This window comes from Rhynchophorus ferrugineus, unplaced genomic scaffold (assembly GCF_030347505.1).
Source record: "Rhynchophorus ferrugineus isolate W39M unplaced genomic scaffold, kcgeb_rfMv2 rfM2, whole genome shotgun sequence".
NCBI classification, from domain to species: Eukaryota; Metazoa; Arthropoda; class Insecta; order Coleoptera; family Curculionidae; genus Rhynchophorus; species Rhynchophorus ferrugineus.
In genome coordinates this window covers 34,464,777-34,481,211 of record NW_027472581.1, presented here as the reverse complement: position 1 = coordinate 34,481,211, position 16,435 = coordinate 34,464,777, and the positions used below count along the sequence as shown (strand labels likewise).

At 30.3% G+C, this 16,435-nt stretch overlaps 1 protein-coding gene across 1 annotated transcript in view; it reads right to left on the bottom strand.

Annotated features, from left to right (window-relative positions):
• jeb (low-density lipoprotein receptor domain-containing jelly belly protein) overlaps positions 1-6,894 on the bottom strand; it is a 187,797-nt gene extending 180,903 nt beyond the window's left edge. The window contains exon 1 of the mRNA XM_076397350.1: positions 6,508-6,894. Within this exon, the coding sequence (XP_076253465.1) occupies positions 6,508-6,748 (241 nt within the window). The 5' untranslated portion in view covers positions 6,749-6,894. The remainder of the gene's footprint in view (positions 1-6,507) is intronic.
• Positions 6,895-16,435: the final 9,541 nt, after the last annotated feature.

Genomic DNA, 16,435 nt, shown 5'->3' with positions numbered 1-16,435 from the left:
TGTTGAAGATGATTCTGAATGGAATATGGTATGGCAGAAGCAACCAAATACATTCGGAAGTGGGGATATTTGGTATCTGAATTCACAAACTAAATCATCGAAAAGTTCATAAAAGGAGTTTCCAGCATCAATAACTCGTTAATTTGTTCCATCCCTGAGTCTAGGCAACAATAAATAGATTAATAGATTAGATAATTAACAGAAGTCTTCATAACATTTCGAAATTCTTGTGTCCATTAATTTAAAAAAACCCTAAAATCACCCTTTGGACGTCGATTGCAATCAGTAAGGTGCAAACTGCAAGCGCGAACAACAAGATATATTTTTTCAGTTACACTAATTGTTCTTGATTTCGTCTATCTCTCAAGAATATTATGAATTATTAACTATCACCACTTTTTTAACGACGATTATAAATCAACGAGCATATTATTATAAAGTATATAACAAACTCTAACAAACAACAAGTAATGACAAATTATATCTCAATTCCCATTTAGCCTGCTAAACCCGCAACTAATTAATAATTGGTTAATGTCATGTTATCGAAATCAGACACCATTCTTATGGAAATCCCACGCAGCAAAAGCGGGCGTAAAAAAAAGTACAAAAACGCCACACCGAAAAATCCGAACGAACATCTACGGCGGCAATAAAGCGACAGCCCCAGTCGGCCGAACAAAACCTTCGGTTTTTAATCTTCGTTCTTCCTTTGCCCTTGTCGTTTTAAATGTTCCCTTTTTAACAAATTTTAAATAAAACGCCCGGGTCTCGAAATGAAATTACCTACGGAAACGGATGCTTTGATCATTCAAATAAAGCTAAGAAAAAAAAGCTTTTCATCAAAAGAGAATAGACGCACTCAAAGATTATTTCTGTTGTGGGGATATATATTAAAAGGAAATTAGTTTTTATTAAATATTATAAATGGCCTATAAAATATACTATAAAAAGGAGACTTAATTCAATTTGGGATTTATATTATTTATATATATATATATATATATATATATATATATATATATATATATATATATATATATATATATCATTTTTTTAAAGTTAAAAATAGTTTATTTAATAGACCTAAATTATGCAAAGAATAGACTAGTATAATAAATGGTTAGTGACGACATTCTTCCAACTGTCAAGTCGCACAAACTATGCGCAAGGTATTTAAGTGCTTTTGTGGATTTGTGAGAACTGTGTGGACTGTGTATATGACACAACATATGCTATTGTTAAAATTAAGAATGATGAAATTATACGCGTTAAATTTAGGAAACATTATCAAACAATATAATTGTGAAGAAGTAATCTCTTTTCATTTCGGAGACTCGAAAAAACCAATAATTACGCGCACAGTGGTTGTCTACAACAGTGAAGTTGAAGAAGATTAATAAAACTCATGTTTCTGAATTTTAGAAGATCATTTATCACACTCACCGGCAGATATTTATTTATATGGACCCTCTACAGCCCATACTTGGCAGTTTGCCGGCTACTGTCAGTAATTTATATTTTTTAAACGCTGTTTTGATTACCCAAAACCACAATAAGATTATATTTAAAATATTGGCAATAATGTTACCAGAATTTTACCCTAATGTGATTTACCCGACGTAAATAAATTAGTTGCAAGTGGCAAAGATATTTCGTCGTTGAAAGAATCATAGTTTTCACCATTGATGATGATGACCATTTCAGACAAGAAAACAAAACTCTTAAAAAATATATAAAAATATTGTCAGGTACCCTAAAGGTTCACCAAGTTTACCGATATATATTTTTTTCCAATCGTTTGTTAATAAATGATCTATAGTGAACACATAAAGCTGATTTTTAAAAATAATCCATTTTCCTTCATAAAACAACATTAATCCCCCCTGTCTATTGTGTCCAACAAATATCTCTTCTGATCTCTTATAAAACAAATTAAAATGTATAAATTGACTGGCTACCTTGCAGATATGCACAAATGAATCGTCTCAATAAAAATGTTGATTGAAATTAGATTAACATTCTATATAACAAAAAACTCAAAATTCCGTTTTCCTTCTAAATTTCAATATATTTAGATGTCCATAAATGTAACATGATATATCGAAGATTCAAGCGCAAATTGAAATTACTTATCTCGCCATTTACCGAACGACTACACTCATCTCACCTCTTTCATATTTTCAGATGTATGTACCAAATAACTTCAAATCGTAAATACAATCTATAGCTATCTATATATTCTATGCTATAATCTATTATCATTTGAGGCATAGAGTTGAATCTCTATCATATTACTTTTTTTATTTACTTTTCTCGAATATAGGGTCCATCTATTTATACGTTTTAACTATTTTATCTCTATTCATTCCTATTCGTATCTATCTTGTAATATATGTAAATGGATTCTAGTCGAGTCAATCCCTTTGATTTTTATTTAATATATAGGGGTACACTTCCACTTAATGGGGACTTTGAACCACTATTGCAGCCATTAATTTTACTGACTCGCAGTTGACAAACATGGAAATCATCTCAGAATATATCAAACTTACCTCGAACTTGAGATGACTTTTCTTATCGAATTTTACACTGTTGTCGATAAACAATTACAACTACAAACAATCACAAACATACATTTTCGAATATACCTTGACGGATAGCAGCAACAGAAGCACCTTTCTATTGCCCTAACTGCTGCGGCTGTCAAGCCGAATGAATTTTAATGAACAGAATGTAATAAAATCATGACAATACATTATATTTCAGAAATATATTTTTAAAAAGGAATATAATGACAAATAATTTTATCAGTGGTTCATTTCTTTTTTTCCAAATTATGTATATGTTAGTCAAAATCTTATTTTCTTATCTTTTTAATTATATTTTATTTATTTATTTTCTTTAGGTATATAAATGTATGAGATTTAAATACATGTTGAATGTAACTGAAACCACAATGTGAAATTAGTATTTGCTCTAACAGATAAATAAGGTGACATTTTCCTGATAATCGTCTGTCTGTGATGTGTCAAGTATAAGAAATCGCGGTACATTTTTCGAATTAAAAAAAAACATGAGGTTTGGACATATAAGACAATAGGTCCATAAATTTATGAATTATTTGCTAATAATAATCATTAATAATTTTAAATAACTTGATGGTTGAATTGATAGTTTAATGTACTATACATAATATATTTCCTATTATTATTTATATAGATTTTTAACACGCAATCAAACAATTCTCTAACAACTTGTTGATACAGCTATCATTGGTATGCCTAGTTATAATGCACGTCCACATGTCGAAATAGAATATTTGTGATTAAAAAATTTAAAACGTTTTATGAAAAGTTTTATCGCATTCAACCTATAATACAGATATTGTATCTATTTTCAAATATGTCTTAACCCGCATGAAATATAAATATTTATTTATTTTGATGGGAAATTCAATTTATTATTGATCAGTATTACAGTTCCATGACATTTAATATTTTATTTGGATATCTAAGTATACAAAAAAAATGACGAAAGAATAAAAAGCTTTAAAAACATATACATGCTTAAACATTAAGACGATAGACATCGAATATATTTGCTAAAATATTTCCATTGATAAAAAGATGATTTGAGTGAAAGTATTATTGATGTATTTTAAATAATATACTGCTTTAATTATATTTCAAATGAAATATATTTCCAACTAAATATTAAGTAAAACATCAGTCTAAATAAATATATAGACACATTGTAACAAAATTCTTGACAATTTCAACATTTTTTCATAAAAATTGTCAGTCTTAAAGATAACCTTGCCATTCCTAGTTTTTTATTAATAAAACCTAGAAATAAGTTTGAAATCAATTATGTTATATAATAGTTGTCATTATTGCATTATATCAGTTTAACTCTGTTAGATATTAGAAAAATTGTTTGATATTTATTTACATGAATGTTAATATAGAAGGCATATCTATCCAGAGATATATTCTGGGACACTATGCTTTTGAAAACTCAGAACCTACCAATTAGATAGCAATCATGTATTTTCACATTCGCCTGTAAACAAAGGCAATATAATATTGCAACTATATTAGTTCTGGCTTACTAAACTTACTCTTCTTTAATAGAGACAATTAAGAAAAAAATGAGTAACGTCTAATGCAACACTTATTGTGTAACACTGAAAAATATAAAATGATAACTTGCTATTATTTAACAGCTTTAACTCCAGCACTTTGTTTCATGAATGCATTTAAATGTAAGATAGAGCAAATAAATAGTTAGCTAAGATAGAGCAAATAAACATTTTGTTTCCAAATTTTTACCCATTACAATGCAATGAAATATAATAAACTTCATATACCATACTACAAAGTTGTGTCCGTAAAAAGAGGGTTATTTTTATGTTTGTGCTTTAAAAGTTTCTAAATATAATATATAATATAAAATTGTATTTAATTTCACCAATTATAATGTATATGTTATACTTAAAGACTTGGTAAAGTGGTATAATAAATATATTTTTATTTAATTGAATTTTATTATATGCTACGTTTCCACATTTCGACATGATTTTTTATAGACCTATACAAGAGAATCATGATTATTTATATTCGATTTTTTTTTTGTTAATAAATATTTCTACCGAATTTTTGTAATCCAATCCGGTTTATAAAGATAACCATTGTATTACATAATTCTACCAATCATAATTTGTTGAAATATATGATATCTGTTTTATATTCTATTCTAAATTACAAATGATAGCAAATTATCACCATTAATTGAGTTAAGTAAAGTTTAATTTGGTGTTTTTATACATGTATTTTTACATCATAAAAGGACAAATTACAACTTGTTGATGCAAATACCTATTTCGTATATAATATCAAAGGAAATAAGATATTATTTTCCTGAGTTGGATTGTAATATATCTTGCGTCCTTGTTATGGTGAATATTTTTAAATTAGTATGATATTTAAATAGAAATTATTTAATGCAAATCTGATAAAGATATGATTATTTTTTGGATAAGCATTTTTATATAATCGACGATTTTATATATCTTAGACAATTAGATATCAAAAGGTAACAAATATTGTTATAAACAGATAAACTGTTTTGGGTATTTTAAGCCGAGTTTGTCTGCTACCATAATGTTATATACGCAGATTCTTTGAGAAATCTATGATGCAGTAGCTATGTTGCCGAAACGATCTGTTTGGTGATGCGATTATAGGGATGATAGCGAGATGATGCCTACCGATATGTGAAACAACACACATAGATTTTATATTTCTTATACCATTCGATAGCAAAAATTAATAGATTTTCCCATAAACAGATATATGAAAAAGTCATAATTTTGGGTAAATGTATAGGTACTTTGAGTGTTTTTTTTTCTGATTCTCAAAATGCAGCAATGTGCAAATATGCAGTCTGTCTGTCTAATAAATCTGTGCCAGGGCAAATTGCAAGTTATCTCGCAGAAAATGATTCCCCTTTTATAAATTATACTTAAGGACAAAAGTTGGATAGATAAATATATTTTTTTTTAATTCAATTTTATCGTATGCTACGATTTATTAACAAATGACTTTTATATAAATCTTTACAGGAAAATTATGATGATTTTTTTCTAATTTTCTTATCCTGAATAAAGATTTCTATTGTATTTTGATAAGTGGGTATATAAATATAACTTTTATATTACATAATTTTACTAATTATTATTAGTATTTGTAATATAATATCTCTTTTATGTATTATTTTGAAAACACATATGATGGTAAATCATCACTGTTTTTTAAATTATGTTAATTTGTTGTGTGTGAGGATTCTGCTAAAATATATTCATGTGAGTTTCTATATATAATATTTATGGTCATGTATATAATCAAATGCTTTTTGTCTCTCATGTTCTCATTACTTGCTTTATAAGCGTAAGGCATGTATATTTTGTTCAAATATTAACTGTGTTCTTGTAATATATTTTAGCCTGCTCTGCTGCGTATTATAATTCTCCTGCTAAGATGTATTAATATTGTAAATTAGGTTTTTCTACTGATTTAATTTTACAGATGAATTGTAATATATCTTGCACCGTGTTATGATGAATATTTTTTTGTATTTTAGGAAAAAGATATTTGATATCTTATATAAAATTAGTAACATGTTTATACAAAAAATATTTAAGGGAAAAAAATGTTTGTTCTTGTTAAATCATTAATTTATGATTATCTTGTTTAGAATTATTTAATAAGGTTTTTTAGATAATCGTAGTTATATAATCGATGATTGCATGATATTAAATATATTTGATTATTAATACATATATGTTAAGATAATAATTTTGGATATATTTATGGTCATTTTGAGCTGCGTTTTTTGCTATCAAAATGTTATGCGTGCAATTTGCCTGATGAACATGTCAAACGGCAGCTATGTCGCTGGAAATTATATGTGGTGATGCCAGTATGATAGCGACGTGATGCTTACCGATTTGTGGAACATCATACTGACGTTGACCGCGGGGAGAGCGCAACATGAGCTGCGAATTGGCGGCGGAGATCTGGGGCAAATGGTGCTGGAAATCAGTAGCGAAGTCGTCTGAGTTGGCGGGCACCTGGTCCAGGCGTTTTTGCCAGCCGCGGAACGGAGAGTCTCTGAGGAGTTGCGGCGTGGCCACCACGCACACCACGCACAAAGCAGCGGCGGCGGCGGCTAGCACGACCCTCATGCCGCATACACGCACCCTACGCGGGGATCAAGTGATCATCCCGTCGAAGAACCATGGACGCGCGTCACTTGTTGCTCTCAAACTGACTGTTCCGGGAGGCAGCTCGCTCGGTGGCCGGCTGTGTGGCGGTGACGGTGGAGCGTGTTGTTCTGCGACTGACAATTGGCGCGGACGGCGGTCGCCGCCGCCGCCACCGTCATCTCTCCGCCGCCCACGCCACCATCTCGCCCCACCACCACCACGCCGCCGCCGCCGCCTCTCATTCAGGACGCACGCATGCCGACCCGTCATGCAAATTCCTGTCGGAAAATATCTCGTTCCCTCCGCCTCGAAGGATAATTCCTGCTGGCGAACAATGTTGGCACCGGCGTATCATCCAAAAACACGAGTTACACTAAAATGTTTCCATTTACGGATAGATACCGTCGAATTCTACGTTCTCATTCATCAAATATGCTCAGAATAATCTTAGATATAATATTTATATTAGTATACCGGTTAACCTCAAAAACCATTAATGTGGTAATACGTGCTGACGATACAGTGATCAACTCAAGAAGATCCAATATCAGCAACAAGAAACCTCTAATTTCACATCAATAATATCCAGTTATGCTTGAAAATATGGCTTATCACGGCGATTAAGAAAAAATGAACTTTATATACTATACTATAAACGAGGAGTCCAACAAAAAAGGGTTGTTCTTATGTTAATAGTTTAACAATTATAACAAGTTATATATTTCCTAAATTAATATATAACATAAAATTTTATTTAATTTTAATTATAATTTATTGAAACATGATGCCACTTTTACATATTATACCTGAACGTGGTATATTGGTAAAATAAATATATTTTTATTTAATAGCATTTTATTATATGGCACATTTTCCAACAGAGATATATTGACTTGGCTTTTATAAAAGAATTTAAGAAAATCGTGATTATATGTATTTGATTTTTTTGTTACTAACAAAGATTTCTATTGAATTTGGCAATTCAGTGTATAAATGTTATGTTTATATTACATATCCTCCCTAATATAATCCCTATATCCTCATGCAAATTCCTGTTGAAAAATCTCTCGTTACCTCTGCCTCGACGGATAATTACTGTAGGCGAGCAATGTTGCAAAAACACGAGTTACACTAAAATGTTTCCATTTACGGATGGATACCGTCCAACTCTACGTTCTCATTCATCAAATATGCTCAGACTACTATTAGATATATTATTTATATTATTATAGTGGTTAACCTCAAAAACCATTAATATGGCAATACGTGCTGACTATACAGTGATCAACTCAACAGGATGCAATATCAGTAACAAGAAACCTCTAATTTCACATCAACAGAATCCATTTGTATCTGAAAATATGGCCTATCACGGCGAATGAGAAAAATTAACTTCATATAACATACTAGAGACAGAGGAGTCGAACAAAAAAGGATTATACTTATGTTTCCAGTTTAACAATTATAATGAGTTATATATTTTCTAAATATAATATAGAGTATAAAATTGTGTTTAATTTTAATTACAATTTATTGAAATTTGGTGTTAATTTTATATATTATAGTTGGGCTTAGAAAATTCGTAAAATAAATATATTTTTATTTAATGGAATTTTATTTTATGCTACATTTTGCAATAGAGATATATTGACTTGGTTTTTATAAAAGAATTTAAGAAAATCGTATTACATGTATTTGATTTTTTGTTACTAACAAAGATTTTTATTGAATTTGGCAATTCAGTTTACAAATATAACGTTTATAAAACGTATGCCCCTTAAGCGTCATGCAAATTCTTGTTGGAAAATCTCTCGTTCCCTCTACCTCGAAGGATAATTCCTGCTGGCTAACAATGTTGGCCCGGCGTGTCATCCAAAAACACGAGTTACACTAAAATGTTTCCATTTACGGATGGATACCGTCCAACTCTACGTTCTCATTCATCAAATATGCTCAGACTACTATTAGATATATTATTTATATTATTATAGTGGTTAACCTCAAAAACCATTAATATGGCAATACGTGCTGACTATACAGTGATCAACTCAACAGGATCCAATATCAGTAACAAGAAACCTCTAATTTCACGTCAACAAAATCCAGTTATACTTGAAAATATGGCTCACACACAGCATCACGGCGAATGAGAAAAATGCACTTCATATAACACACTATAGACGAGGAGTCCAATAAAAAAGAGTTATTCTTATGTTAATAGTTTAACAATTATAATAAGTTATATATTTTCTAAATATAATGTAGAGTATAAAATTGTATTTAATTTTAATTATAATTTACTGAAACATGATGCCCATTTTATATATTATACATGGACTTCGTAAATTGGTACATATATTTTTATTTAATAGAATTTTATTATATGCCACGTTTTCCAACAGATATATATTGACCTGGTTTTTATAAAAGAATTCAAAAATATCGTGATTATTTGCATTCGATGTTTTGTTACTAATGAAGATTTTTATTGAATTTGGCAATTCAGTTTATAAATATAACTTTTATTTACATACCTTCCCTACTCGTCATGCAAATTCCTGTTGGAAAATCTCTTGAAGTTACATCCGCCTCGAAGAATAATTCCTGGTGGCGAACAATGTTGTCCCCGACGTATCATATAAAAACACGAGTTCCACTAAATTTTCTTGGACTATTTGGACTATATCTATCCATTTTCGGATAGATATAGTACGTTCCCATTCATCAAATATGCTTAGACTGCCCTAAGGGATATTATTTTTATTATTAAAGAGTATAACCTCAAAAACCATTCTTTAAGTGGAAATACACACTGACGATACATCTCGACCGTGACTCGTGACTATCTCGCGAAGATCCAAGATCAGCAACAAGAAAGCTCCCAATCTAAACCTCCACTTTACCTCAACAAAATCCATTTATGGATGAAAATACAGCTTATCAAGGCGAATGAGACAAGGTCTGTTAACGTGACGCTCACCCTGCGTAGAAAAACTTATCCTCCGGTAAATATTAATAATTATATGATCCCGTAAGCCCCGTTCCCGTATAAGTATGAAATATTTCGGAATGCACCAGGATCGATGCTTAATTTGAAAGCAATATATACTAATAGCGCTTGAACAACTTGGATTTAAACTGAACCCGAAGTATTGGCTTATAGCGCATAAGTTCAAATTATTCTTAGATAACAAGGTGTTTATGTGCGAGTCAATTTTTAGGCTTATATTGACGTATGGTATCGAGATGTGGGGTACTATTATTAAATCCAACATAGTCATTCTTCAGATATTCCAAAATAATGTGTGGTACGCATGCTCATTGAGGCTCTTGAAAACTATGTATGTGTGTAATACTCTGAAGGAGTGGCTGGACTCCTGAATGCACTCATCAAATAATTAAATATGCGCGATGTCAGTGAGGTGCGTAGGCTAGAACGTTAGCTACCATCGGATCTGGTTAATAGACACCTAGAATGGTTTCTAGAATAACATAGTAGGGTAATTAAATTAAATACTACATTATAAATTTGTACACAAGATATCTCATTGAAGTGATCTTCTACATGCCATTTTGTAATTCAAAACCCATCAAATATTTATTGATTGTGCAATGTTGAGATAATAATAAAAAAAATATACCGGATAACCCGCTGAATTTCGTATTACACAACATGTATCTGGAAAATATTATTCGACAATAGCCACCTCGTCGATGGTCTGTGAATTAAACCTTCTCGTGTGCTCACCGGCAGATCTGATGTCCATATTATGGCTGTCAGAAGGCATTCGATTCAATACTATTTTAAAAATGTTGACTGAATCGTTGCTTTATGAAGAGAAAATAACTTACAATAAACTCTTATAATAAACTATATATACCTTGAAAACAGCCATGAAAATTTCCTTTGTAATATGCGTAACACCTAACTACATAATTTGGAAATTATTATTATATCTTTGAAAGTTCGCTAAGAGGTGGTTGGAATCACTTCCTATCTCAGAAACTGGTTCGTAATGGTGGGAGCAATAGAGGCAATTTTACTTTTCCACTTTAACAAGATAACTTAATAGATGATAACTATATTTGATTTGTGACTGTAACTGATTGAATTGTAAGTGATTGATTGGCACATCTAGACAAGATAATATATTTCTAGATGGTAATGGAATGCTGCCCGTTCCTGGATCACACTTGCAAAAGTTCTATCACTCAAATTCATCGCGTCGTGCTCCCTGTTGTTGTATTGCTGTGCTCTAACTCATTGCCTCATAAGCCCATACACTTCATTTCCAATTAGTATCGATCGCAATTGCGACGGAGCAATACTTTTACCACCTATTGTGTTATCCCTGGAATAATTAATAAAAATGTAAAAAAAGTTTTCGCATACTAAATTTGGTTCTAAATAATAATAAATGTGAAATTAATTTTCAAAGTGTGCCTTAAAATAGTCAGAGTCTCTTGATATGTTAGCACTAATTTTAATAAATGTTTAAGTTATTGCAATTAGAACAGGATTTAACATTACCATTGTAACCTTCATAGTTGACATATATATGTCATTATGTGTCATGTTATTTTTATGTTATCGAATCGATGAATCTACATCGAAGCAATGAACACCTACATTTGCATGAAATATAAATATTAATAAATAATATAAATAATAATAGTGAAATAGAGAAATTATATTCTATGTTTAATATATTGTATGTTCTAAATGCGATTTAATAAAATAGCCAGTACTTATAATCAGTATACAATATTTTTGTCACTCGTTAAAGTTTCGAAAGTTTTCTGACAACCAGGGGTGTGCAACTCCAATGGTAAGTAGTGGGGCAAAATTTTGCTTAGTTCAATCATTGGCGGCGCTGACAACTTGAATTTGATTGGTTAGTTTAAAATAGTTATGTAGAAACCAGTAAGGAAAATACTTTGTTTTGATTGGTCTGCCATTTCGCCTCATTACTTTGTGACGTCACATTTACTGATCATACTATTGATCAGTAAATGAAATTAATGAATTAAAAATGAATTAAATGAAAATTAAATTTAATTTTTAAAACTAATTTATTAAAACAAAAAGCAAAAAAAACAATTATGAATTCTATTCTATGCAAAATTAAAATATCTATAATTCTTCTATAACACCTTTCCAAATTTGTTTAGTGCCATTAATTATATGGGATCTATTAGACTTCTAACTTATCTTGATATATTGAAGGTAAACTTTAAATCGTTCCCTGTTAATATTACATTAACTTCATTAAACCAAAAATACAATCACACCTCATAATAACTCTTATGGACTAAAACTATATGTTTATTAAAGATATATAGATTTTAGAGTATTTAATCCGTCGAACTACTTAACATAGAATGTAGACAAATATTGCATGTTGTCTCTTTTTCAGAAATTTTGTTAAATAGCCTAAAATAAGACTAAAATACAATATTAGACAGTTGTTTTTCTCAGAGCAAAGTTCTCTGGAAATGAAAATATAGACTCAACAAGTAATGATGTGCCCTTTTAGATTTCTCGAACATACTAGGTGAAGGATACTGTTTCTACCACCATGACCTCTAACAGATCCAACAAAATTCTTTAAGCAATCTTAGTTAAGATTTGTTAAACAAATGTAGTTATTTGTAAATTTAGACAAAATAGATTTCTTTAAGGTAATAAATCCCCTAAAAGTAGTAATTAAATTTTTAATTGATGGCACCGTAACAAAGATTTTCTTAACAAGGCAATGAAATTTAAATATAGCTACTATAATAGCGCTACTATAAAATTATTGAACACTGATTGTTCTAAAAAGTTAAAGTATTACAAATATTTTAAGGATATTTTATAATTAAGAGTAGCATTTATTACTACTAATTATCCAGTTATCTTAATTATTACCTTCTTGTAAGACTTCTTTATGTAGAGACATCACACTGACAGCATACGAACAACTTGGTAGATTAATTGAATTTTACTACTACTAAGATCTTCATAAGTAGGTTTTGATTTTCTGTAAACAAACAATATATAAATAGACACGTAGTAGATAGATAATTTTATATGTACCTGATAAAAGCAATGTTGGATATGCAGTTACCCTAATACATGTTCGTGAAGGAAGGGTAATTCTAAATTTTTCACTAAAATGTCCGTGACAGAAACCATGACGTTGATATATTTGCATTGTGGTTTATCCAGGTAACTTACTACTATTTAATTGATCAACCCATTTTTGGAAAGGAGCGAGATCATGCTTTGGGAAACATGTCTAATTTCCGCAGTAGATTTTTACCTCGGTACACTACATCTTGTACTACACTGACGCATTGTCATCAATGTTTATATTATTACTCCATAATAATTAATATAAAACAGAAAATATGCACAACGTAAAATGAAGATTTCTTGATCTAAACAAAAACACAAAAACCAAAACCTTCAAACAACAAACTAAAAAATGGACGCCCATAGAAAATGCTGTCTTCACATAATTTTATCGACCAATCACGTTCCATGTTAGTGGCGGCACTAGGAATTTAAACTAGCCAATCACAATTTGCGATCGCAGCGCTACCGTTGATTGAACTAAACAAAACATTTCCCCAAGGTCGCCTATACCGTAAAATTTCTATTTTTTCTATGCTAACAACTAACAATAATGCCGATCATTTATGACAGTGAAACTATTTATAGCAGTTACAGTAACACTTTGTATAGGAACCTTTCTTGAATTCTTTCTTCATCAATATTTCTGCGGCTGATATGAAGCTAAATAAGTATGACTTTAGAGGTCCCTTTATTGATTTAAATTTCTTGGGGTTATTTAAATACATAATCTGGTAGCTGGTAGATTGGCAGAGAATAATGTATGTATTGCGATCGATGATCTGAAGTTATATTGTATACGTATACTGCTGTCATCTGTGAGTTTACTCTGTACATCAGATATCAATTTATCAGATATACCTCTTTACTGCATTTAAATGATATCCAATTCTCTTATCAGCAATATGATGTTAATCTTCAATGTCAACTTGGCACTGTCAAAATATATCATTATGGCTAAATCTACTACTTTCTGTTTAATTTGTTCGGTGATATTAGTATCTTCATTTTATTATATGTGCTTGTTATCTGCTTTAAGTTGAGTTGATGAGGCGCTGGAGATCTGTGGAGTTACTTACATGTCAATCGCTTCATTAAAGCTAGATTGCTTTGATTGCATCAACAAAATTTTATAAGCTGCATTGTGTTCATGTCTAATAGTATTAGGATTTCATATTTCATAAGCAGATTTGTTGACGATTAATATCAATAAACTCAACCGGGAATCGATGATTAATTTTCCATATTATTTAATATTTTTGCTAAATATTTACTGTTCAATGATCGACGGTCGCAATCGAAAATCATTTAGACAAGAGGAATATGTGCACACATATCAAACATGGTAGTACAATAAATATTTTGACCAACCAAACGATTCGACTTCTAGAATTTATCAAAAAATTGAATCGTTATACGATTTATTGAATAACTACGCATTTATAATTTCAACAGTGGAATCGATATGGGTTTCAACAAATTAATTAACTAATATTAGCCCTAGCTCAAATACTGATATGATGGTGAGGTTAGTTTTTGGGTTAGTTCTTTAATATAGTGAGTAATGGTATTCAATTCCAAATCTCTATATAGATCTCTATTTTGTGAAGTACGTGATACATAATTAAAAATTACTCCTCAGGTATTATGTACCTCCAGGATATTAAGAACACCCCTCAGTACTTTGGTCCGAATCCCCTGAATTATGTCCAGATTATTCTGCTTCTGCAACTGCCTCTCTGAATGCCATATATTCGGATCGGTTTAAAGGCTTTATAAGAAACTTTTAAGTAAGAACACTAATTTTTGCTTAAACATAGAAATAATTTCAGTTCAACATTATGTGAATGAATTATATTTCATGTGTCATCTAATTTGAAATAATTATTTAAATATTATGTTACGTTGGCTGAAATATACTATAACCAGAAGAAATTATATTTGGTACAGAACCTGATAAAGTAAAACATACTATCAAAAAATTTGGAAAAAATATTTTTTGTAATATTTTAGTATATACATGTCAATAAAAATATTACTTTAATTCTCAATTTAACGCTATTGTTATTTATCACGGTCAGCTATGAAATTTTAATGGCTCATAAAACAATATGCCCTTTTGATCCCATTAAACGCACCGTAACTTTTGCAGTGTGAATGTTTCATGTATCTCTTAATATCAGTGAAAAGGAAATGCTTCTTTTTTACAGAATTATTAAACTATAAATTTTAATTCGTTATTGATGTATATATGACCACTTTGTTTATGTCTATTTCTTGTTTGTGTTGTCTAAGCCATATTTTGTCTTATTTCTGTATAATTATAAATCTATATGACAACCTCTATGACCCATAATACAGGATCAAGTATTTAAACTCGTATAAAATATTCTTATTCATATTCCAAAATAACATTAATTATACTGCGAAACATTCTTCCATGAAAGCTGGATGAGGTAAAATGAAAATGATTTATAGTCAGAATCCGCACATAAAAAGTGAATAATAAAATTAAGTATACAAAGAAATTGTTAATATTAATGCAAAATAATTAAAAATAGTCTATTAAAGCATTTTAAAACTGATTATAATACATCATACATTAGACTAAATAGAGTTCAATGGATAGGAAATAGTTATTGACGAATTAAAGTGGAATAAGTCCATTTTAGAATGATACAAAACCATTCCTAGTTGTAAATACGACGTTTGCGTCTATTTTTAGCGGGAATTGATTTTTTTCGACCCCAAACATGGAAGTGTACCCGTGTCAGAGCCAGTTTATTCATGTCCAAGGCGATAAATAATGCAAAAAATTCAGATAAAATGAAGTCGCGCCATTTGTCCTGATTTTTTTACGGAGCCTATCTCTAACCGGTTCTGGTCCGCTTCTTTTTTTCATCGTAATGGATGCCGCAAACGTAGGCCCGCAAAAAATGCCACTCTCTTCTGTTATCTCGCGACGGTGGCAATGACAATTGATTAGCGTCAACGAGATTTGTTTCGGAAGAGTATCAAAATATACAATCCCTCTCTGAAATTTAAAAAGAAAGTTTCTCTTTAAATTAGTAAAAAAAATTTGCAAATTAATTCATTTTTTTGCGAAACAATATATTTATAGTTACTTTATAACACACCCCAAAAACTCTTAGCCTATATTGGATTATAGAGGTACTCTTGACTTACCGACCTAAATAAATTATTTTTTTTGTTCTGCCCTACTGAAGAAATTCGCCAGAGTAGCCGATTTTGACTTCAGTGAGCATTGAATTAAAAAGTAATTCCTATCAATTGTTGATCAACTTTTTGACCATCAGTTGTTGCTGTTATTTTCGCTATTCAACTTCCGAGTTGAATAGCGGCAGTGCTTTGGATAATTTGTATATGTGAAAATCAAAACGATTTTATATTTTAGTTCACCATTTCACATTCACCAATTCTTATAACTGAAAACACTAATTTCTTGTAAATATTTTAAAAATAATCTAGACTTTTTTTTAGAGCGATTCAATCAATAACTGAAGAGTTTGCTCACTCACTAAATGGCA